The 25,356-nt window shown below is 44.5% G+C and overlaps 1 protein-coding gene across 1 annotated transcript; it reads left to right on the forward strand.

The window, feature by feature from the left end:
- The first annotated feature begins 2,880 nt into the window (after positions 1–2,880).
- On the forward strand, positions 2,881–25,220 carry LOC132572028 (filamin-B-like). Its single transcript, XM_060238816.1, has 5 exons — positions 2,881–3,181; positions 10,750–10,989; positions 16,832–16,929; positions 19,311–19,418; positions 25,206–25,220. The coding sequence occupies exons 1-5, from the start codon at positions 2,881–2,883 to the stop codon at positions 25,218–25,220; spliced, it is 762 nt and encodes a 253-aa protein (XP_060094799.1).
- Positions 25,221–25,356: the final 136 nt, after the last annotated feature.

Raw genomic sequence — 25,356 nt, forward strand, 5'->3', positions numbered from 1 at the left:
GTCTGCACAAATGCAGGCGCTGCCATTTGGCTTAATGGGGATGACTATTGGGGTCTCCCATTTCACATTGGCTACCGGCTCCAGTACCCCCTGGGTCATGAGGCGGTCTAGTTCCTCCTCTATTTTGGGTCTAAGAGCCAGGGACACTTGCTGTGCTTTCAGCCTCATGGGCTGCACACTGGGGTTCAGATCCAATGTCACAGGGGGTCCAGTGTATGTTCCCAGTGTGCCATCAAAGACTTGCTCACAGACATTCTGAAAGTCTCTCCATGAGGGAGCCTGATGTATTTCCATTATCTGGAACCCTAGAGCCTCAAACTATGACCATCCCAGCAAGCTACACAGGTCCCCTTCTACAACTATTAAGGGAAGCTTGCTTGAGAACTGTCCGTATTTTATGTGGACAGCCCCCACCCCCAGTACAGCGACCTCATGTTTCTGGAAGTACCTGACTACAAACAGGGATGGATGTAACCGGGATTCTCCCCTAGGGCACAACTTCCTAAAAGTGTGGGCTGAAATGACCATCTGGCCCACCCCAGAGTCTACCTCCATTTTGCAGGGCTTACCCTCTTAGCACGGTCACATTAAACTTGTCAGGGGAAGGCATGGGAAGTTGGCATACCTGATCCCCTGCTATGGTGAGTGCCTGAATGTCCGCCATTAGAGTGACCTCATGGCGGTGGCCATTTTTCTGCCACGCTGTGCTTCTGTGGTCCTGGCGCATTGATTTTGAATGGCAAACTCACTCTAGATGGCCGGTCTTGCTGCATATGGCAAACTGCATCGCGGTACTTGCAGGAGCATTGTTCGTGGGCGTCTCTGCAGCTGGTACAGCCCTGGGTTGATGCCGTCTCAGTTTCATGTGGCGGCGGGCACTTTGGGGCTGCCTGGTGCATTTTGAGGGCGTTGTCGGCCTCAGAGTCATCTGGGTTAGTGCTGCTGCAAACCTGGTGTGCCCCGGTTGAGTGCCGCTCCTTTTTTCATACTCTGCAGCCTCACTCAGGGCTTTGGCCGGGGTCAGGGTCTTTTTGACTGCCAACTTCACCTGCATCCTCTCATCCCAGAGGCCTGTCACGAAGCAGTTGAGCAGGGCTTCTCAAGATTATAGAAGGCGCACTCACGGGCAAGGCAGCGTAGCTCTGCGAGGAAGGCGGCGACAGTTTCTCCAGCCCTCTGGTTCCACTTGTGGAACTTGATGCGCTGGGACTTGTGGGGTTGGCCAGGGCAAGAAGTGGTCAGTCAGCTTCTCCACGATGGCCTTGTAGGTGGCCTCATTCAGCATTGTAGGCAAGAGGAGGCTCTCCGCCAGCTCCAGTGTGTCCTCACCGCAGATGCTGAGTAAGAGATGCTTCTGCTGTTGCTCATCTGTGATCTTGTGGTATAGGATGCAGAAGTTCAGCCTCTTCTCCCATCTCTCCCAATGCTCTGGGTGAGCAAGGTCAAACTCCAGAATATACCCATGTGGGCCTGGTGCACCGGCCTGATTGGGCCTGGGTTCTGGGGGAATGGCAGAGATGGATGCTTGAGTGTTGCTCATCTTCTGGTCCTGGCTTGGCGACCGTTCTCAGTGATGGTGGAGCAATGCACTGAGCTGGAGGCAGTGGCTGTGAGGCGTGGTGCAGAGCAGGTTACTGGATTGCCTACTAGGATCCTACCTTTGTCACCACTGTAATATAGTGGGTTCTTAGGCATTGATGCGGCGAGGTGGTAGTGATAACAAGCTCTTTATTGAGTACAGCATGGTAGGTGGCTGCACGAACAAGACTGGAGAACAGGGCCTGCTGGGCCAACTATGTACAACACTGTGTTCCCGTGCAAGCACGTTATTGGGTCATTCAAACTGGCAGGGGGCCCATGATTGGCATAGGGCAGTCTGGATTTGGATCCTCCTGCCCATTGTTCCCAAGTCCCCAAGCTCAGTCCCTCAGGCTCCAATGAGCCAGGCAGGAACACCATTGATAACCATATTGACTCACATACATAACAGTGAGTTTTGTATATGTACAGTCCCTTGAGTTGAGGCAACTGACATCTTAAGAGGGTTCCCCTCCCCAGACCTTTAATGCAAGTGGTGACATCTTCATCTTGTCTTACTTGAATGTTAACTGGGAGGCTAAATCATAGCCTATGATTTATTTCACAAAAGTTTTAATTGTACCTTGTGTATTTTTTGAAAATATTATTTATTTCTTATTTTTTTAAAAATGATAGCCTTATAGTTGTGGGTGGGCCCCCTTTGTCTCCTGGCAACCAATATTTTTAGACCCAGTCTGCCACTGGTTCTGATTTAGATAGCTACATCTGAGGATAGAACTTCCATTCATTCAACATGACTGCCACATGACAATTTCCATCGCTCTATAATGAGGAAAGAGGAGAATGTTTTAGGTCTGGGCCGAGAACTGAAATCAGAGAAGAGCTACAGAGCTCAAGAAGCCATACCTTAAGAGAAGAAAAATATCGCCCAAAACCTACAGGTAGTCAATCTCTCTAAGGTGAAACCAAAACCAGTTGAACTTTCTGTACTGTTCATTTAATTCCTTTCTGTTGGTGATTGAAGTCCAACACTTCTTGAGAAAGACATGCTTAGCAGACTACTTTAACGGTGATAAGGAAACTTTGAATTTAACAATTGACCATGGCATTTTAAAGCCAAAGTCCACATTTAACACCCTACAAATAACCCTGGACTCCTGGTTTTTCAAGTGTTGATCCTTGAGGAAATAAATCAACTTGAACAGGTTGAGATACTACTGTGGTGACAGCAGAATCAGTAGCAGCCCCAGCTAGCAGTGAAGCAGATTGGAGCCAGTGAGGTGAGAACAGGAGCAACTTCATCCCCTGGGCTAGAGCAACACCAGTCCAGACTCCACAGCTATGCAGGTGACCGAGGAGGACGTGGTGGACCTGTCGGATTCTGCATCCTGGAAACAGATTCAGCAGGACACTTTCACCCGCTGGTGCAATGAGCACCTCTGCTGTGTGAACAAGTGCATCAGCAACCTGCAATACGACCTGAATGATGGGCTGCTGCTCATCGCCCTGCTAGAGGTTCTCAGCCAGAAGCAGATGTACCGCAAGTACCACCGAAGACCCACATTCCCACAGATGCAGTTGGAGAATGTATCAGTGGCACTCGAGTTCCTGGACAAGGAGAACATCAAACTGGTCACCATTGGTGGGTGAGCCTGGTGTGCTCTTATCTCCCACAGTTGGGCAATGTCCAGGTGCAGCTGTGTTTCTTGACATGGGGTTGTCACCCTGGCAGTGGGAAGCCTTGATGATCCTCTCCTTCCCAGTCCTAGATTCTCTCCCTAGCTAGATAGTACTTACACAGGCTTTGCACTACCAATTCTCTCCCTCTAATCAACGATTAGTCCAGGAGATACTTGGCTTTCTCTCTTGGTCTCCCAACAATGCTCTGTTATCTTTCACCTAACCTTAGATGTATGCACCTCTTCCCCAAGCTATGCTGTGATGAGGAAAATGGCAGATTGTGCGCTGTGCTTTCTATCTACTTTGTGAGTGTAGTTTGATGAAACATAGGCAGCTGACTGCTTTCTGGGGTGTAGGACAGTCCCAGGGAAGCACATGTTAAAGGACTGGGTGGGGTAATAAGGAGGAGCTTAGGCTCATACACCTGGGGAGGGTGGGTGCTGGTTGTACCTTCTAGGCTGGCTTTGAAACAGCCCATTTACTATACCAGTGAAGATGGTCAATAAATGGACATCTCCCATTTTAATTGTAGCTACTGTTGCTGGTGGTAGGGAGATACACTGCTCACAAAGGGAGGTTCTTTCCTTGAGAACAAGGATTTGCATTTTGTGTGCAAGCCTCCCTCTCCCCCCTCTTGACATTTTGCAGCCAGCAGCTCCATATGACGCCTCCCCCCCGGCCCATTCCACCCACCTCCCGCTCCTCCACCTTCCTCCTATCTGCCTTTTACTTTTGCTGCTGCTTTGCACTGTGTTTGTTTTTGCTGCTGCTATGCACTGTGCCCTGCTCACCTCTCCAGGCTCCAGCTGCTGCTGATGAAACTTTGTCGGTTCAGCCATGGCCAAAATAAAAAAGCAGGCTGTGCCCAGAGGGCCCCCTGGAAGTCAAAGGGGGGGGGGGTTGAACCTGGAAGTCAGGGGGCAGTGCCCACATAAGCCCTATGTGGCTATGGGCCTGCTGAAACAGAATGTTTTGAACCTTCTGAACCTGGTCTGTCACTGATAGTGATAAGCCTTTCTCTGCTATGCTTCTGCAGCCACACTCGACTTACTTGTATATTACTTAGGAGATAACAGGGCCAAAGGAAGATAGTACCAGAAGCCTTAAAAAGCCAAGGTTGAAACCAGTTATAAAAATAGTCGATACTTCCTGTGATCTTAGTAGATTCTTAATTGCTGTGCTTGAAATATTTCCTAACCTAACAACTTCTTAATATAGCTGGACTTGATATTAAATGAATTGGAACATTTCAAGTAATGTAGCTGTATAGAAAGCACTGTAGTTAACCTGAATGTTGATACTATAGTTCTAAGGTTCTAGTGTTTTCTGACAAGTAGTTCCTCATGAGATCAATATTAGAAGCAACTCAGCATTTAACATGTATAGGTAGGTACTGGTCAGGGAAAAAAGGTAATGTGATCAATGTGATGATGCTAGGAGGTAACCTCTGCTTTGCATCATGAGATCACTCTCAGTTGGTGTGATTCTAGAACTATGGACCCAGTGGAATGGGCTTTTTTGTAGCAGGAACTCATTTGCATATTAGACTACACCCTCCTCATGTAGCCAATCCTCCAAGAGCTTACAGGGCTCTTAGTACAGGGCCTACTGTAAGCTCCAGGAGAATTGGCTACATCAGGGGTGTGTGGCACAATATGCAAAGGAGTTCCTGTTACAAAAAAAGCCCTGTGTTGTATAGCTTTTTGTACATCTGAGGATCTGAACAGCTTTACTAGAGTTTAGCAAACACATCTGGTTCCTTAGTGTTGTGACTGTTCACATACCATGAAGAAACGATTCTTAGAAGAGCCTGATACTATTCATGTATATCTGGAAATAAATCAAGATTTCAGTGCAACTTACTCACAGGAGTGTGTTTATAAGGCTGTAGCACACATATTTCTCTTATCCTCCTTTAAGTGTTTTCCTTGGTATCTAAATACAGTACTTAACTTTAAAGCTCATCTAGTATCCTCACTGCTAAGCAAGGGCGATATTTGCCTCTCATACAATGACCCCAGTATGGCACTTATGAGCACCAGGGTGTCTAGCAACATTTTCTGGTGCCTGCTTGCTGCCCGCTTCCATTTTGCCTCATTCTCCCTCTTGAAGTGCCATTCTTCTTTTTCCAACTTTGCTCCATTCACACTCCTTTTTCCTTCTGTCATTTCTCATACTTGTCCCTTCTTTTCTCTGACCTGTTTTTCTCTTCAGTTGTTAACTCCTACCCCATGTTACTTCTTCAGACATTTCCAGTTATACCATCATTAACTGAAATTTCTTGGTCCCTAAAAAAAGACAAAATATTCCACTCCCACAATATTTTATTTGATTGAAAAAACATTTGGAGGGGATTAGGCCCCCAGATGACAGCTGTTTTGTGGTGATGCCCACTGTCTTGGAGCTTTCATATGTATGTAAAAAGGTAAAGGTAGTCCCCTGTGCAAGCACCAGTCGTTTCTGACTCTGGGGTGACGTTGCTTTCACAACGTTTTCACGGCAGACTTTTTACGGGGTGGTTTGCCATTGTCTTCCCCATCATATGTATGTACAGATGTAAAAATGAAATGGGACCCAGAAAATAAGCTGAGGGAACATTATGCTACCGAGTATTTAAAACCCAGCAAATCTTGACCTAGTCAGTGCTTGGGTAAACTATATTGACTGTGTGCAGTGTGTGCTGGCCCAAAGGTGCGTGGTCCCCCAGGCAGGTGCCTTCCCAGCACCCCAGGCAGGTGCCTTCCCAGCACCCCAGCGCACTCGCAGTGACCAGAGCCAGTGCGTGGGAGTAGGCGGGGGTGGCAGTGGCTTAGGGTGCCACCCCACTTGGGGATGCCGCTGGGTGCCCCCTCTCTCCCCGAGGAGCCGGGCCCAGAGTTTGGGCCCTCCGGTGTGAGCCTCCCTGCTGGGCCTGCCTAACGGGAGCTGTGACTCACAGCTCCGGCTGGGGGGCCGGGTCTCTCACTCGCTGAAAAAGGGCAGGAGAGCGATCTGATGAGACCCCTGGCCCTGACCTGGCCGCAGTTCGGTTGCCCTTGCCGTTGCTGTGTTATTTAATAAAGTGGCCCATAGTTTCACCAATCTAATTGTGTCCATCTCTTTATTCCGACTTGGGGGGCAAAATCTAACATTGTAACAACTGTAGCCCTCTTTGGTTGAAGCCTGTCTCTGAATTATAACTGGGAAAGCAACTTCAGTTCTCTGCAGCTGTGTCTCTACAGCATAAAACTATGCTGTTATGAGCTGAACATGACCTTGAATTAGAGACCTGAAGCATAACTACAGAGACTTTCTGTCTGTGTAAAATAGACTGGAGGCTTCAAGGAAAAGTATAGGAGAAAGCATGTTGGTTCTCTATAGGTAATACAAAGCAATACTGGAGTGACGGTTTAAACAAAATATGGAAAAACCTGACACTAGGCAATATAATAAATGAGTCCTGTGCTGTATATCTCAGCCCAAGCCCATACGAAGACCCCAGGTATTACTTCATTACAATTGTTTTCAATCTTCCACAGTGGTGTGGGCTCTTCAAGCAAATTAATCCGGAAGTCAAATTAAATTCAATTTTACTTCTGATTTTATGCAATCAAGCAATATGTGAACTTCCTGAAAACGTTCTTCCCAATCTCAGACATCTGAGGTGTAATGCTGAAATGATTCCATTGCTCATAAATATTGGATAAGGAAATCAGGAGATTGGGAAGAACTCTTTCAGGAAGTTCACATATTGCTTGATTGCAGAAGTATAATTAAAATTAATGTGACGTTCGGATTAACTTGATTGAAGAGCCTGCATCACTGTAGAAGATTGAAAACAATGGCAGGAAAGGTCTCCTGTGCAAGCACCAGTGGTTTCCGACTCTGGGGTGACATTGCTTTCACAAAGTTTTCACCACAGACTTTTTACGGGGTGGTTTGCCATTGCCTTCCCCAGTCATTTACACTTTCCCCCCAGCAAGCTGGGTACTCATGTGAAATGGGTGTTAATATTTATTGATGACCACCACCCCAAAATACAGGATGGGAAACACTTCTAGGTGCTAATATGCTAACAAGAGCAAATGTACCAAAAAGGAGAAGCAGGATTGCGGATGAGGGGGGTTAATTCAAAGTGAGATGCTGTTTTTCTGAGAAAGCCATTGTTATAAATCAGGGGTGGCCAACAGTAGCTCTCCAGATGTTTTTGCCTACAACTCCCATCAGCCCTAGCCAGCATGGCCAATGGATGGGGCTGATGGGAGTTGTAGGCAAAAAGCATCTGGAAAGCTACCATTGGCCATCCCTGTTATAAATGATGCATTGCTTTGGGGTGGAAGAAGGTTCTTTGCAAGTCAGTCTCTCTGGCTTCTCCTTCCAGATACTTTCCCAGGCTTCTCTTCTGACTGGCATCTATCCATTTTAGTTCACTTCTGGGTCAGATAGTGTTTTATTATATTTGCAGTGACATTAAAGAAGGTTATTTGGGCTTAGTAGGTAGATAGTCCCCTGTGCAAGCACCAGTTGTTTCTGACTCTGGGGTGACGTCGCTTTCACAATGTTTTCACGGCAGACTTTTTACAGTGTGGTTTGCCATTGCCTTCCCCAGTCATCTATACTTTCCCCCCAGCAAGCTGGGTACTCATTTTACCAACCTCGGAAGGATGGAAGACGGAGTCAACCTGGAGCCAGCTACCTGAACCAGCTTCCGAACTGCTCCTTCTGTAAGAAGGTTTGACTACTACCACACACACACCCCAGATATCCCTCCCAGCCAGTAATCTCTCAATGGAGAAGAAGCAGCATATAAACTTTGAGTTTGGAGTTGACTGTAAGGTGTAAATTGTTGGGCCCTGGTAGCTTTCTGATTCTGTGAGCTTCCTGATCGTTAACCCTTGAAGCTTGCTCACTCTATTTTTAATTATATGAGTAGAAATGACTAAAATCCCCATATCATCTCTCAGTTCAGTACACAATTCTGCTATAATATTTTGAACTATTAAGAGTTTTAGCCTGTGTCTCTCCTGTGTTGAGATTTCCTTAAAAATTATTCCTTGGGGTCATATACCTGTTAGTTATCACACGCTGTTGGTTTTTTGCCTAAGTTGTTTGAGATAACAATTAATTACATTGGGTTGTAATTCCTCTGTTCTTAATCTCCTATGCAATATCTCACTGTTTGGAGCCATAAATAGTGCAGTAAAACCGAATGGTGGTAGGTGATGTATGGGTAGAATCTTGCTGACTGGCTAGTGCACTGTCCTGGGTGGTCCAGGACTGGATAATGATCAGTTAGGGGCAGGCCTCAGATTCACTAGGAGCTCACAGGACTGCAGCTCCTGAACCTTTCTGAGAGTTCCACCTCCTCCTTCTGAGAGTTCTACCTCCTTGTCCATTGAATAGTATTGCAGCTGCATAACAATTCCTGGGTGAGCTCCACCACATATTTTTCTACAAAATGACCCCTGGTCAGGGGTGGCAAACAGTGCCTGGTGAGTCAGAGTACTAGGTGGGGTTTTAAGCGGTCCTCACGTTGTGTAGGAAAAATTGGTTATAAAAAAATCACACTTTAAACTTTGTTAGAGTGAACTGGGTTTTGCTATGGGTTAAGAGTGCTGAATGAAATGTTTACACAATTGATATGTAATTATCTGTTATTATCTTCTTCTAGGTATCTTTAGCTTACTATCTCAATAGGTATTATAACAGTGCATGCATTTGATTTGCTCCTTTGAACAGACTTGGATGGAAGCTAATTCAGCTTGTCAACGTATCAACATATCATTTTAGTGAAAATTGTGAGACTCATCTGTCTGCTCATAATACCAAAGTGTCTAGGGCTATCTTTGATCCTAGCACTGAGGAATTTCTAACTTACCAGCAGTGGAATATTTTAACACTTCAGTGACAGAAGGACAAAATACTTGACACAAGAAGGGTAGACTCATCATATAGATGTTAATGCAGTGCATAAAACAGGACCCAAATAAAAAAAATTACAGGGGAAACTACAGCCATCTGTAAAAGCAAATGTTTTTCATCCAGTGGAAGTTTTTACCTATTATAATTTGTGTGTCAGCCATTTTAAATGCTAAGAACACATCCTAGTTTGTTTCAGCCTATACTTTGCAGCAGTAAACTGCATTAACTGAGCATGAAACAGTTAAGCATAGAAAGGTGGGTGAAGTACTAAACAGTGAAGTCAACCTTTTTAGAAGCCTGCTAAAAGATGGGCATAGCTAGCCACAAGTTATCACAACTACAGCTGCCTAGTGAAACTACACAAACATATTGTGTGCACTTAACCTAGCAAGAGGCTTTGGGTTTATGTACTGGGGAAGGTACATGTTATTCATTTTCATCAAGATAATGGCTAGCCCACCTTTCAATACAGTTCAATGGGATTTACTGCTAAAGTAGGAAGGGCTGTGGCTCGGTGGTAGAGCATCTGCTTTGTATGCAGGTCTCATGTTCAACCTCTCAGTGCATCTCCCATTAAAACAATAATTTAGTGGGAGATACCTGATAGCAGTGTTCCAAGCTGAGTTAGCATGAGCTAGCTCACAGATTTTTAGCCTCCAGCTCAAACATTTTTGTCTTAGCTCAGGAAAAATGACCTTAGGGCAAACTAATTTATGCAGTAGCTCACAACTTTAATGTCAGTAGCTCACAAAGTAGAATTTTTGCTCACAAGCCTCTGCAGCTTAGAGGGAACATTGCCTGATAGACCTCTAGCTGAGACCCTGGAGAGCCAACTGCCTAGGGTTGCCAAGTCCAATTCAAGAAATATCTGGGGACTTTGGGAGCGGAGCCAGGAGCAAGGGTGTGACAAGCATAATTGAACTCCAAAGGAGTTCTGGCCATCACATTTAAAGGGACAGCACACCTTTTTAAATGCCTCCCTTCCATAGGAAATAATGAAGGATAGAGGCACCTTCTTTTGGGGCTCATAGAAGTGGACCCCCTCATCCAATCGTTTTGAAACTTGGGGGATATTTTGGGGAAAGGCACTAGATGCTATATGGAAAATTCAGTGCCTCTACCTCAAAAAAACAGCCCCCGATACCTCCAGTTCCATTTCCCATTATACCCCATGAGAACTGATCTCCACATAGGAAATAATGACGTGCCCAGCAGCCATTTACCTTCCCCCCTCCCTTTCTGGTGACTCTGAAGCGAGGGATTGGCATCTCTACTCACCAGTTGCTGCCAACTTCTTCAAAGTAACACAGACACACCATCCCAAGACACACCTTTCAATCGGAGACCGAAGCCTCCGGAGGTGGAAAGGTACATGGAGGCTGTGGGGGTGGGGCTTCTCCTCACTGGCCAGCTGACTGGGGGCAGGAAGGAGCCTGGGAAAGTGGGAGAATCCCCACTGGGACCTGGGGATTGGCAATCCTACAACTGCCAGTCTGCGTAGACAGTATTGACCAAGATGGACAAGGGTCTGATTCTGGGCAAGGCAGCTTTATATGTATAAAGTATATCTTCAGTTTACTAAATGCATTGTTTTACACCATTTACTTCCTGTTTGTGTTTCTTTTTCAGACAGTAAAGCTATTGTTGATGGTAACTTGAAACTAATCCTAGGACTAGTATGGACTCTTATCCTCCATTATTCAGTCTCTATGCCTATGAGGGGAGATGACAATGCCAAGAAACAGACTCCAAAACAGAGATTACTAGGCTGGATTCAGAACAAAATCCCCTGCTTTCCAATAACTAACTTCAAGCAAAACTGGCAAGATGGCAAAGCATTGGGTGCTCTTGTTGATGGCTGTGCTCCAGGTGAATCTTCTATGTACATATTTCCATTCTTTCTTAATGGCACTAATAGTCTGGTCGTTTGGTGGCTTTGCTTTGAAAGCTAGTGGCATAGATGCTGCCCTAAGATCACAAGTAGGATGAAAAGATTTTAGTGTAATATTCATATTGAGAGAATCCAAACACTGCTGGAGGTTATAATGCATCACCATGGCACCCAAGGGCTAAAGTCATAGAAAGATTATTAAATATCTAATTGTGTTGCTACACATTTATTATTAAACTGATTTTCATCTCCAGGAAGTATTGCATAGGTGTCTGAAATTCTAGAGAAATACAGAAAAATATAACATCCTTGTGCTTCCTATGGTAGAGCTGTTGCATCAGACTTGGCTACCAGTTCTGTTGCCCTCAAGTGAATAGAGATCATTGATGTAAATTTTTGGTCTTCCTGTTTTGGTTGTTCTGTACTTTGCCCTCTAATAAACCTATGTTTAAAAATCAGCATGGCAAAACAACTTTAGGTTGGTGTTTGACATCCTCAGAGTTTTATACTGTTTGGTCCTTTCCATTTTTAAAAGCCTAGACTTAATTAGGAAAATAACTTTCTGCTATATTCTTGGATCTCAGCATATCTTTTGCCAGGCTATATTGGAGCAAATAAATATTTTATTAGAAGAAAGATCTCTTGAGCAGCAGAACTGAGTGCTAGAGCCCAGCAGTTGATGCTGTCTAGTAAGCAGTTAGAGGTTTTGATCAGAGGAATCTCTAGATGGCAATGAGTCTGCATTGACTTGTTGGCGTATTCGCTGGTATGCTCTGGGTTCGAGAGGCTTAAGAATAATCAGCACACTGACTTGTGCTAACTATATACATTTATTTACAGATTTACAAGTTATAGCTGTCCTGGTATACACTGTTCAAAGTGCTTCACCAGACAACACATACGATAGCGGAGGATACACTGTACAAACTCACCTCAGTTATATACACATATCTATATACAAGCACCAATCAGTACACAGTGCTGAGTCATTCTGCCTAAGCACAAGTCCTCTGGACAGAACTGGTTTGCACCTGCTAAGGGAAGCTGTCAGGAACTGTCATAGATCAGGAACTGTCTTTTGCATTAGACTCCAGCCGGAAGACTTACTAGCAAGCATATGCTGACACTCCCCCTAAGACTCAGGCGGTGAGTCCCAGCCTTTGTTTCAGAGATACAAATTTGTCCACATTCAAACACTTAGTGAACATGTCTGCTACATTTACATCAGAAGAACAGTACTGTAACATAACTAAACCTCTATGTACAGTCTCCGTGACGTTCTGATAATGAATGTTAATGTGTCTGCTTCTTATTTTGACACCCTGTGCATTTGCCAACTGTTGAGCAGCAGTATTGTCACAAAATACACATATAGGTAAGTTACATTTCATGTTTAGGTCTATTAATAGTTGATATAGCCATTCCAGCTGAACAACACAATCACTCAATGCAGAATACTCTACCTCACAAGTGCTAGTTGAGACTTGTGGTTGTTTTAAAGATTTCCACAATACAAGAGCTCCATGTACATACACAGCATAACCTGTTGTGGACCTTCCATCTTTTCTATCTCCTCAGCTAGAATCATTGTAAGCTGTTACTTGTTGCGCTGAGGTAGTGTCTAGCACCACTTTGTTTGCAGCAGTACCTTTGAGATACCTCAGTACCCTTCTGCAGCAGTCCAATCTCTCATAAAAGGACATGCACACTTTTGACACAACGTATGAATTGCAATGCAGATATCTGGTCTTGATCAACATGCTATATACAGTAGGGACCCAACTAATGATTGATACAAAGTTTTGTTTTCAAATACTTTGTCATCAGGCTCTTTTCCATAGCTTGTGGTCATTGGTGTAGTAATGCAGTTTGCATTAGTCATGTTGTATTCCTCCAGCAGCTTTGTTATTTTATGCTCTTGACTGAGCTCAAAACATCAATTTGTGTTCTTTGTAATGTCTACCCCCAAGTAATGCTGAATGCTGCCTAAATGTTTAATTTTAAACAGGCGTTGAGTTGTTTTTATAAACCATTACAGCTGCATATCCTCATGAAACAGAAAACATATAACGTCCACAAAAACAAACAGATAGCATTTAGTGTTTCCAATGGTTTTGCTAAACATACATGGGTCAGCAATTTCCTGTGTGAACCCAAGATCAGTTAAGGCTTTGCTTAGACATTGATTCCATGCCCTGGCACTCTGCTTTAAGCCTTATCAGGCTTTGTTTAGTTTCAACACAAGGTTCTTGTTAGTACTTTCAAACTCTTGGATTTGCTCCATGTAGAGCTGTTCATCTGTTCGGGCATTTAGATACGCAGTTGTGAAATCAAAATGATGCACCTGCATCTTCTCAATCCCAGACTTGCACAATGCTGTTTTTAGGGTATGAGAGTTGACCGTAGGGGCAAATACTTCGTCATAATCCTGACCTCCTATCTGGGAAAAACCCTTTGCTACTAGCCTGGCTTTCCTTTGTTGCCCACCTTCCGGTAAGGCTTTCAGTTTGTATACCCAGCGGCAACTGATTACATTTTTGTTAACAAGCAAATCAGTTAGCGTAAACTCTTCATTTTCAGTAAAAGAATCATGTTCTGCTTGCATGGCAGTCTGCCAAGCTTGCCTTTCTGACCCAGGCAAAGTTAACACTTCCTGGTAACTCTTTGGTTCTCTGACATATACATGATTTACAGTGGTGGTATCATACCCAAATCTGACTGGAGGTATACCTTTGGTACTTCTGGTAGACACTCTAGGCACCTTTTGCTTACTCTGTTCACTCTCAAAGGCCTGTTGCCTAGAAGGCACTATCTCCTGTTTTACACTTGGCGAAGTTTCCTCTGATAAGGGGAGCGCGACCTGTGGAGGCAATTCATTATCATGCACTTTGTACCAATTCTGGTCTTCCCCAAAATTGGCAGACCTGCTAAAGCTCAGCGTTAACATGTATGCCTGGAATGTATGCCTTCATTCCAGTCTGATAGCCTAAAAATATAAGGTTTCTAGAGTGAGCACCCCATTTCCTCCTTTGGTTTAAAGGAACATTTACCCAGGCTTTTGTGCCAAAAATTCTTAAATGTCCCAAACTGGTTTTTTTTTTGTTGTATAACACCTTATAAGGAATGTTATCTATGGACTTGGTCCAAATTCTGTTGTTTATATAGTATGCAGCTTTCAATGCTTCATCCCAGTAAGTGACAGATAAACCAGCATCAGTGAGCATAGACTGCATCATATCTTGCAAAACTCCCTCCTTTCTTTCAGCCACACCGTTCTCCTGCGGTGTTGACACATTTGCCACTCTATGAGTTATACCATGTAACCATTTGTGAAATTCAGAAGACATGAATTCACCTCCCATGTCTGTCTGCAAAGCACATATTTCACCCAATTGTTTTTGTACCTTGCATGCCCAATATTTTATAGTTGTGAACACCTCAGACTTCTGTTTGACCACATACACCAATTGAGAACCTGGAACGGTCATCAACTAAGATTAGGGCAAACCTCCTATTAGAGTGGCTTTTGGGGAAAGGTCCGATCACATCTGCATGTACTAAGGCCAATGGTTTAGCAGACACTCTATCACTTTTCTTGGCAACCGGGAATGCTTTTGATTTGGTGCGTTCGCACACTTCACAGTCAAGAAATTCTTTACATTCTTTCACTCCCTTATGCCCCACAGTAGCAAGTGTTTTGCTTATAGTGTTAAAATTGGCATGCCCCAGGCTTCGGTGGAGCAAGTGCACACAATTGTAATGAGGCAAGTGCACACAATTGTCTTGAGGTTTGTTATTTGTTACCACCTGTGCTACCACAGGTGAATTTTCTACAACATAAACATTGTTTTGCAACCTTCCCACAGCAAATACCCGGGCACCTTTCATTATTTTACACAAGTTGCTTACAAAAGTCACGGTAAAACCAGCTTTGTCCAAAGCCAGCACACTCAGTAAATTGTTTTCCAAAGCAGGAACACACAGCACTTCTTTAAAAGTGTGTTGCAGTGCTGGGAATTTGACACTGCCCTGACACCATACAGCAGAGTTCCTGCTATCAGCCAGACTCACATGTTGTAATGGTGAGGAACAAATGTCCTGAAGCAAAAGTTCGTCTCTGCAAAAGTTCTGAGATGCTCCAGAGTCCAAAATCCATGTTCCAGGTACAGCAGCCACATCTGTGACCACCAATGTGGCCTTTTGGGTGTGTGAAGAGTTGTGTCATGCCTTTCTTCTTCCATTCCGGGCACGCTCATCTCCGGTGCTTTGTAGATCCACAACAAAAGCATTTATGTACTCTTAGAGCAATTTGAGACGCATCTCCATGCTTTTTACTCTCCACTTTGCTGGTCTCACAACTGGCCCCTTTCGCCTCCTCCACGTTGGAACGCTGCCACGTCTCTGAGGAACACAACTCCCTCTTCCTGTCTTCCTCTTCCAGCAGGTGTCTAGTAACATAAGCCAAGGTTAATTTGTTAGCTTCTGTAGATTCCAGGGATGTTATAAGCATATTGTAGTCCACAGACAGGGAACTGAGAATAATAAATACTTTATCCTCCTCTGGAACAGTTTTTCCACATTGCTTCAGTTGCTGAAAGCAGTCAGCCCAAGTGTTTAAATGAGCCCTCACAGACTCCCCCTGTCTCATTACAGTCCGGTACATGCGACAGGTAATTGATATCAGAGACCCAGCTGTACTTTGCACATACACAGCCTTCAGACTGTCCCACGCCTGTTTAACCTTCAGCTTACCAGATATGTGCACAAGCTGGTCGTCTGCCACACTCAAAATGATGGTCGCAAGAGCTTTTTTGTTCTTGACATCGTCCCCAGCAGCTTAAGGGTCTGGGGGAGCATCGACATATATCCACAGACCTTCACGCTTCAGATAATGTTCCATCTGCAGAGCCCACACATTATAGTTGGTAGAAGTGAGCTTCTCCACCAGCAAAGCAGTTGGTGACTGAGCCATGCTGTCATCTCCGTACGGCAGCTGGTCCTCAGAATCACTCGTCCTCCACACTGTTATCAGGAGCCTGGCTGAGCCCATCTTCCTCCTCAGCTCCAGAAGCGGCAGCTGCAGACTTCCACTCAGTCACAGGTCACCTCAGCAGTTCAGCCTCTTTCAGAATCTCCAGAGCACAGTGCAGCGGAAGCGTGCTGGGCCAATAACCCTGTTGGCGTATTCACTGGTATGCTCTGGGTTCAAGAGGCTTAAGAATATACAGCACACTGACTTGTGCTAACTATATACATTTATTTACAGATTTACAAGTTATAGCTGTCCTGGTATACACTGATCAAAATGCTTCGCCAGACAACACATACGATAGCGGAGGATACAATGTACAAACTCTCCTCAGTTATATACATATATCTATATACAAGCACCAATCAGCACACAGTGCTGGGTCATTCTGCCTAAGCACAAGTCCTCTGGACAGAACTGGTTTGCACCTGCTAAGGGAAGCTGTCAGGAACTGTCATAGATCAGGAACTGTCATTTGCACTAGACTCCAGCCTGAAGTCTTACTAGCAAGCATATGTTGACATGACTTTGGTTCTTTCATTTGTGAAATGTCCTGCTTGTATTCAGCTCCTATTCAACTTACGGTATATCATTTAGGAAGAAATTAATTCTACACTAGGAAGTATTCAACTGAGAAATTGCTGTGGCTGCTGGTCTTTAACTTCACTGCAATGGAGGTGTACTTCCATATTTCTTTCTTCTGAATGGGTATGGGTAGAACTTCCAGTTAGCATTCACCTTGGCCAGAAGTGAAACACAGTAAGTCTTAAGCCTAAAAATTTGTCCCTTAGGTCTCTGCCCAGATTGGGAAGCCTGGGACCCGAAGAAATGTATTGATAATGCTCGTAAAGCTATGCAACAAGCAGATGACTGGCTGGGTGTGCCTCAGGTAAGCAAAAGTGGGCTTCATGTCTGAACAAAAATAGACTTCTTCATTATACTTTAATCCTGAGTTTTGTTGATGAGCTTGAAGCTCAAAGTATCTGCTCTATGTTGACTGTAGAACTGCCAAACTAAAGCTGCATGCTGATTCTAGGGCAACACAGTTAGTTCTTTGCCCCTTTCACCCTAGCTTTTTAAAAGAAAAACTAAATAACCTACTGAAGTATGAAAATCATGGAATATGATGGGCAGGGAAATAGTTTGCCAAGAAGTGAGGCTATTGTAGCAAGTTGATAGAACATAATAAAATAAAAGAAGTACTTTTCTCCCTTTCTCACAATACGAGAACTCATGGACATTCAATGAAATTGCTGAGCAGTCAGGTTAGAACTGTTAAAAGGAAGTACTTCTTCACCCAATGGTGATTTACATATAGAATTCACTGCCACAAGAGATGGTAGCTGCTGCAAGCATAGACAGCTTCAAGAGGAGATTGAACAAACATATGGAGCAGAGGTCCATCAGTGGCTATTAGCCACAGAATATTGTTGGAACTATCTTTCTGGGGCAGTGATGTTCTGTATTCTTGGTGTTTGGGGGAGGGGCACAGTGGGACAGCTTCTGGCCCCACTGATGGGCCTCCTAATGGCGCCTGGGTTTTTTTGGCCACTGTGTGACACAGAGTGTTGGACTGGATGGGTTACTGGCCTGATCCAATATGGTTTCTCTTACGTTCTCTTATAGGGTCGCCAAGTCCCCTGCTTCCACCTATTGTACCATAGAGTTTTCCCTCCCAAATGGCTAGAGCATCCGGGAAAACTGTAGAGTTTTCCCGGAAACGCCTAGAGGGGCCATTTTGATGACATCACTTCTGGGTGACATCATTGTGCCAGTGACGTAGGTGGAGGTTCCCCCCACCGACCCAACGTGGGCTGGCGGGTTGGGAACCTCACGGTCAGGGGAACCCCTGCCCGGACCGGGGACTCAGCAGCCCTATTCTCTTATAATATATTGCTTATTGTTGGTCACTTGGGTTCAGCTATACATCCTACCAACAAGTAAGAACAGCACAACTAGTTCTATTTAAAGAGTTTTCGAAGCGTGAATTCCTGCCACCAGTGGTGTGCAGGTGCTATACTGAAGATCTCTCTCTGTTTAGAGGGTTTAGGCCAGAGCATGTGTTAATCATCATGACTGCTGCTGAAAGCAGTCTCTGTAGAATATAGCAATCTTGTTAATGTTTTAAAAATGTGTATCCCAGTTTTCTATTATAAATGTGATCTTAGAGTTCATTGTACAAAATGATGAGTTTACTATCACCTATTTCTGCTAACTTCTTCCCATTTGCCATGATGCTGTTTGTGAAGGGGGGGATAGTGACCCCCTCAGACCAAAATTTCAGGGGGCTCAGTGAGTTACAGCAGGAGGGGGAGGTGGGAAAGTTCTGCTTCACAAGGTGCTCTCTGTTTTCAGATCTTCAAAGATATAAACCAAAATTAGAATTAGCCCCATAAAACAAGTTAAGACATTAAACTGCAAAAACACAAATGTAGCAGCTGATAAATAGTAGAGCACCAAATAAAGTATTACTAAATACATTAGACAGCACAGTATAAAATCTATTGCTTTCCCCCAAAGCCCTTCTGACAGGCTTTAGTTAGCTTTTGGATGCTATCTTTAATAAGATGTATAAAATTTAAGGTTACATAGGTTGAATCTTACCAAATGTGGAATCTTACCAAATGTGGAATCAAAGAGCTCACCAAAAGATTTGTTTTCCCCTAGAAAATCTGGGCAACTGGTCAGATGATCCTTCGGAATGCAGTGGGGATATATGGGTCTAAAGCAAGAACTCTCTTCCTTGCACAAGCTCTTCAGTTCACATTTTCATAAAAGCAAAGGGATGGCTTCTCCTGCTGCCCTCTCAAACTGCGGTTCCTATGTAGTGCCCTGCTATGTATGTTCTGTGTTCCTCTGACCTTCAGGAGCAGTTTTTGACCATATGGTAATACCTTGTGTCAAGTCATACCAGTGGTCCATCTCGACAATTGTTGTCTATTCTGATGGGCAGCCATTTTCCAGAGCTTCTGGCTAAAAAGGAATTTCCCCATCATTTGCCACCTGAGGTTCTTTGACTGGAAGTGCTTCAGATAGCAGTTACTAAGCCTCAGTGGTTCAGGAGGCTACAAGGAGGTTTGTTCCACAACCTCACTCAGTTTCTAAGCTTTTATTTGTAATGCTGTAACAGCTCCCTTGATTATAAGGGAACAGTTCACTAAGGCTGTAAACAAGGTCACTGTTTAAGAGAACAAAATAATTCAGCTGTGTGAAAATGTGTGTGGTGAGTTCTACTTCTGGTTAATGTGTGCTGTAATTGATATTGGTCAGGTCATCACTCCTGAAGAAATTATTCACCCTTATGCGGATGAATACTCTGTAATGACATACCTGTCACTGTTCCTTAAAGCAAAATTGAGAACCGGTGCGCCTCTGAAGGTAAGGTAATCCAAAAAAAGGTAAGATTATATGGCAGAGGTAAGGTCTAGAATGTTCTTCTCGCTTGGGTGTGATCCTGGCTGCCGCTGCTGCTCACCCTTGATTGTGGCCATGGATTGAAGGGGGTCCTCCTAGTGTTCTCAGTGATGTGTCTCCAGCTGCACCCCCCCATGTCACTCTAGTGTGCCAAAGCCACCCTGGGGCTCACAGGCCCCTCAGTTTTAATAATGCCAATGGAAGAGGAGGAGGATATTGGATTTATACCCCACCCTTCATTCAGAGTCTCAGAGCAGCTTACAATCTCCTTTCTTTTTCTCTCCCCACAACAGACACCCTGTGAGGTAGGTGGGAGATTAGAGAGCTCTTTTGATAACTGCTCTTGAGAGATCAGCTCTGAGGGAACTGAAGCTGACCAAATGTCACCTAGCAGCTGCCTGTGAAGGAGTCAGGAATCAACCTCTGTTCTAACAAGGCCTGGCTGCCTGCATAGCTTTGCACCTACTCTCCTGGCACCAGACCTGGATGCACATCCTCCTCTGCCAATGCTGGCCTGACTGAGTGTACACCCTGGTTCCCTTGGGCAGCCACTTGGAGAAAAAGTTGGAAGTGAAGTAATGGAGTGACAAGAATCCATCTTCAAGCCAAAGTGGAGTGACAGGGATCCAACTACAGGTGACCCCAAGGCAGCCAGGTGAAGGTGGCCAGGCAGCACAGTGAGCCTTTCTCCCCGGTGGTCACTCCCCTTCCCCCAGGCCCAGTTCTGCCGCAGTCATAGGCCCATCAGGGGAGTGGGGGGGACAGGTTTTATTTATTTGGATTTTTTTATTTTATAATTTTTATTGGTTTTAACTACAAAAGAAAGAAGCATAAACATAGAAAAAAGGGGGGAGGGCATATACAAAATGGGAAAAGCAGGAAAAAAAATAAAAATACAAATATATCAGTTTTAATTCTACCTCCAAATAAAATATCCAATTTGTTCTACCTGCAAGCATAGAGTTCTCCATATATTTTACAATCTTTATCTTTCATAATAAAACATTTTTACTAAACTATTATTTGCAATACAAGTCTAAACAGTTCTTCTTCAACACATATAAGTATAAACAAGTCAGAGCAATCTCAACATGGAACTAGCTGCTTTGGCTTAACCATGTTAAAAACACAGACTAGTTTGTTACTTTAACACTATCCTCATTAACATAGACACAAAAAAATCATATATTTATCCTTAAGAAGCTAAAAGAAAAATACAACATAGTATTTTGTCTCTCTCAATATAAGCAGTTTCTCCTGGGAGACATACCAAAGACAAATCTGCCAGTTTATATAACAACTGTGCTGTCTGCCTACCAACAAGTAATCCAAGAATAAAAAACCACATGCCTATTCTTATTGAGAATTCCATGCTCAACTACCCACCAAGATAAGAACATTTCAAGAAACCCTTCTTACTAAAAAGAAATCTATCTCCTGATTTGTAACTAATATGCACCTTCTCTCTCCTTAATACGATCTGTAACCAATATCTTTATCCTTGACATCTTAGAAATAGGGCACAATAATTTATCTATCTTATTATAGACAATTTCTTCAAACGTATTAGAAGGAGATCTGGGTTTTGTGCCTGAATTTTGTGTGGTGTGCAGAATCACAAGGGGGGCCGCAAGCAGGATATTGTAGAGAAACAAAAAGGGAACCCCAGGCAGGAACTCTTGAACAGTGTGGGCAGCAAAACCCCACAAAGTGGTGGGATGAAGAGGGTGTTTGAGATGCAGAGGAAAGAGGAAGCCCCAAAGCAAGGACTGTGGAGAAATTTAGGCAGAAAACCCAGGAAACTGTGGGGGTATTTCAGAGGAGCAGAAAGGGAACCCCAGGCAGCAGCTCTTCAACAGCATAGGCAGCAGAACTCAAGAAAATGGTGGGGTGAGGTAGTTGTTTGATATGCAAAGGAAAGAGGAAACCCCAAGCCAAGGACCATGAAACAAATCAGGTAGAAAACCCAGGAAACATTTTGAGATATTGTGGAGGAGCAGAAAGGGAACCCCAACAAGACATGGGGTGAGGTGAGTGTATGAGATGCAGAGGAACAAGGAATCCCAGGCATTGACAGTGGAAAAATTCAGAGAGGAGTGTCAGGCCCCTGAACCTCTCAGTAGTCTTCGGAGGAGGGTGGTGACTCCAGGGTGTGACCCCCTGTACCTTAATGTTGATTGTGCTCAGGGCTTTTTTTGAGCAGGAACACACAGGAACACAGTTCCAGCTAGCTTGACCAGAGTTCCAGCTGGCTTGACCAGGGTTCAAAGGTGTGATGTTTACCCATGCTAGTTGTCACACTGAATGCCTGCTTGGCTTGAGGGCAATGGCATGGCAGTGTCTGTCCCAAAGGGCCATCAAACACCATGCTTTGATGATAAAAATTCAGAAGCCTCTACTTGAGGTGGGGGGATTTTATAAAAATCCTTGTTTCCAGGGCTTTTTTTTTTGGGGGGGGGGGGGGAGCAGCAACCAAAGGAATGCAGTTCCAGATGGCTTGTTGTAAGGGGTATGTGGCCTAACATGCAAATGAGTTTCTGCTGGGATTTTTCAACAAAAATGCTCTGATTGTGCTGCCTAAGAATGCAATCAGAAAGTGGTTAACTTCTCCGTTCTCCCTTCTGGCTGCCCCCATGCTTACTTCTTTCTCTCTGAACTTTGTTTTGCATAAGACACAGGCTCTTCCTCCCCGGCAGGCTTGTTGAAGGCAAGTTAAGTCACACACCCCATGCCCACTGCCCTCCTCCTCCCCCAATCCCATAGGAGAGTCCAGAAGAAAGAGGAGGTGCCTCCTTTTGCATCTCCTGTGTTGTCGAGCTGCTGAGCCCCAATAACCTGGACCGTAGATCCCTTCTAGCTGTTGAGGGGCATTCCTGGCTGTTCACCCCTGTAACTCATGGATACTTGGCCGATTGTTTGCCGGTGTAGCTCAGGCATGAGATACAATATCCCATCTGGGTCCTGCTTTGGCTTGAAAGAACTCAGGGGTTAGGCAGGATGGTGGGTTTGGGGTCTGACCCAAGGGGCCAGACTCCAGACAAGGGAAAAAAACCTCAAAAGAGGAGTTGGGGGTGGTATTTGAGTTGAAGAAGAGTGAGGGAACCCCAGGAAATAATGCTGAAGCAACTGAGGCAGACACAACCCAAAGGGGGGGTTGAAAAGCAAAGCAGTAAGGCACCCCAGGCAGTCAATCTGGAAGAAGCTCCCCAAGGCAAGCTGGGTGCAAGGAGCCAGACAGACAAACATGGATCACCAGGTCTGTGGGGGGTTTCCAGTGAAAAGCAGTAAATTAAGAGTGCAGAAAGACAGATCTCCCCCAAAAGAAAAAGCAGGTAACTGTGTGTATAAGGGGAGATGAAATCCCATTGAACTAATCCCCCTCCAAAGCACCAAAAAAGAAAAAGAAAACCCCAAACCAGCAATGACTAGTTGTCTTAATACAACACAAGATAGGGGGAGTGAAGCGAAATGAAATGAAAAAAAGGAAGGAAAACTCTTGAGGCAGACCTCATGCAGGAAGATCCTGCTGAACAGAAACACTATGTGAAAGGGAATGAATCCTACCCATGTCTGCCTATCTTTATAGCAAAGAAAGAAAAAGGAGGGGGAGGAATTGCAGCATGGCATCTCAGGGAAGGCAAAGCCCTCTCCCATTACAATGAGTGGAAATGGAAGTCTCTAATTGGTCACCAGCATTGCCTGTCAAGCTTGTGTTTTCAGGGCTATAAAGTACCACCCCACCAGTTTTTTCATGCAAAAGTTTTTGAGTGAAATTTATCTTCCAGAAGTTCTGAACCAGGGAAAAAGCTCATGTCTGCGCCAACCACCTGGCTTTCAAGCCATGCCTTCTGAGCTTTAAAATGGGAAAAGGTCAGTCTGAACTTTGGCTTGGGTTTGAGTCCGTGCCCAACTCTACCCATGACCATGATGTGAATCACAGGAGACCACTGTCTTTGTTCCTTTGTTCTTGCCTTCTCATGCCTAAGAACCCATGACAATATTTCTACCTCTATATAGAGATGTGCTTAATCTGGCCCGATAATTCCTGTTGGCAAAGTAATTAACACGGCAAAGGGTGCACAACCTGATTAAAGTGCAGAAATACCTGTAGTGTTTTTGTACAGTTTGCTGTACTTCTAAAGGTCATGCAGACATGCAACCACTTTTACACCCTGTTTCCTCTCATCTCCTTTCTTCCTGAGCTGCTGCCATTTTCCTAGGGTTGCCAGGCTCCTGGTCTGGGCATGGGTTCCCCTGCCTTTGTGGGCCCTTTTCCATCTCCAGCCAGCTGGCTGGTGGGAAGAAACCCCACATGCAAATGCCCCCAAATGCAACATAGTGATATCACCCAGAAGTGATGTCAGCACGTCACCAATGTTGGGTGTGGCACTCTAGTTTTGGGGCAAAACTCTATAGTAAAATTAGGCTCAAACCATAGTCTTGCCCCAAAACTAGAATGTTACTCCCAGTGTCAGCGATGTGATGACATCACTTCCAGGTAACATCAATGCAGCGCATACACCAGAACATCCAAGAACTGACCCTGGACCACCCCCCTGCCAGCAGCAACACTACATTTTTCCTGGCTGTGTCCTCCTTGCTGTTATGTTAATATACTGCTGTAGCAAGTGATCATAAATTTAGTGGGTTTTTCCCCCATGGTGAGATTGTCTTACAGTAAAATGGTATGCTTGGCTATTACATGTCCTTTTGCCTCTTTAACAGGCTGGCTATGTGACTGTTTAGGAAAGATACCTGCTGTCTGACTGCTAATGCACCCTCCAGGTTACAGGGGGATTAGTGGAGGTGGGAGGAGAAACTGGCTCCATGCTCCTCTCACTCTTTCATTCACACACAAACAGTTCCCAGTTATCTGGGAAACTAGGGATCACCAAAATGGCTGGAATCAGGGGAGCAGGATAAGGCAGGATCCCTGCTCAGAAGGCAAAACAGGATGGAGGGATGGAGTATATGAATGAAACTGGAAGAAAAGCATGGAGATGGGTCCTCCTCCCCATCCTGCTTTAATGGGAGTTCCAATAAGCTTAAACAGATTTGCTTGAGGGTTTTTTTGGGAGGAGGGAGGTTAAATGCATTCTCAAGACTAGAAAAGGTGGAACTCTGTTGTCCTTGGAACACCACCTTGTATTATCCTGCTAGGTTAATATATCACATGTGTAAAAGAAAAAACAGATGGTGCGGTGCATCTCCACTTCACCAGTGAGGAAAGGTATGATAGAAAAAACAGGGCTGTCAGGTCTCCACCTATACCAGGAGGCCTCCCATTGGCAACCCTCTGACATCTGCTGCTACTCTGTAGAATGGAGGTGGGAAAATGCAGGGGGGAAACTGCCATCATATTGACAATGTGATGTCATTTCCAGGACAAACCAGGAAGTGACATCATCCCCCTCTAGCATTCAGCAGAAACTCTATAGTGAAATTTCTGCTGAATCCTAGAGTGGCAATGACATCACTTCCAGGTTCATCTCAGAAATGACATCGTAACATTGAGTGACAGCACACACATCCTGCCAGTCTCCCACTGCTACCAGCCACTCACTGGTGGCAACCATGCTTCATGGGAGCATGTGCAAGAGAAACCCCAACATAGAGAAAAAGTGGAGGAAGGCAACCACTTGTGGGAATGCTTCAGGTGAAAGTGTGTCAGGAACAAAGAAAATGCTGAACTATGTTTGCATGCAGAAATACCCTAACACTTAAAAAATCTTTATAATGTATTCATTTCAGCTTTCCAAAGAATAATTTGATTTTTTTGTGACGGTTTCTGTATCTGAAGTAGATGGTTAAACTGATTTCTCTATCAAGCCACCAGTTGTACATTAACATAAACTGATCTATGAAGCCTGCTGGGTGACCTTGGGCCAGGCACAGTTCTCTC

Source organism: Heteronotia binoei, chromosome 5, assembly GCF_032191835.1.
Source record: "Heteronotia binoei isolate CCM8104 ecotype False Entrance Well chromosome 5, APGP_CSIRO_Hbin_v1, whole genome shotgun sequence".
Taxonomy (NCBI): domain Eukaryota; kingdom Metazoa; phylum Chordata; class Lepidosauria; order Squamata; family Gekkonidae; genus Heteronotia; species Heteronotia binoei.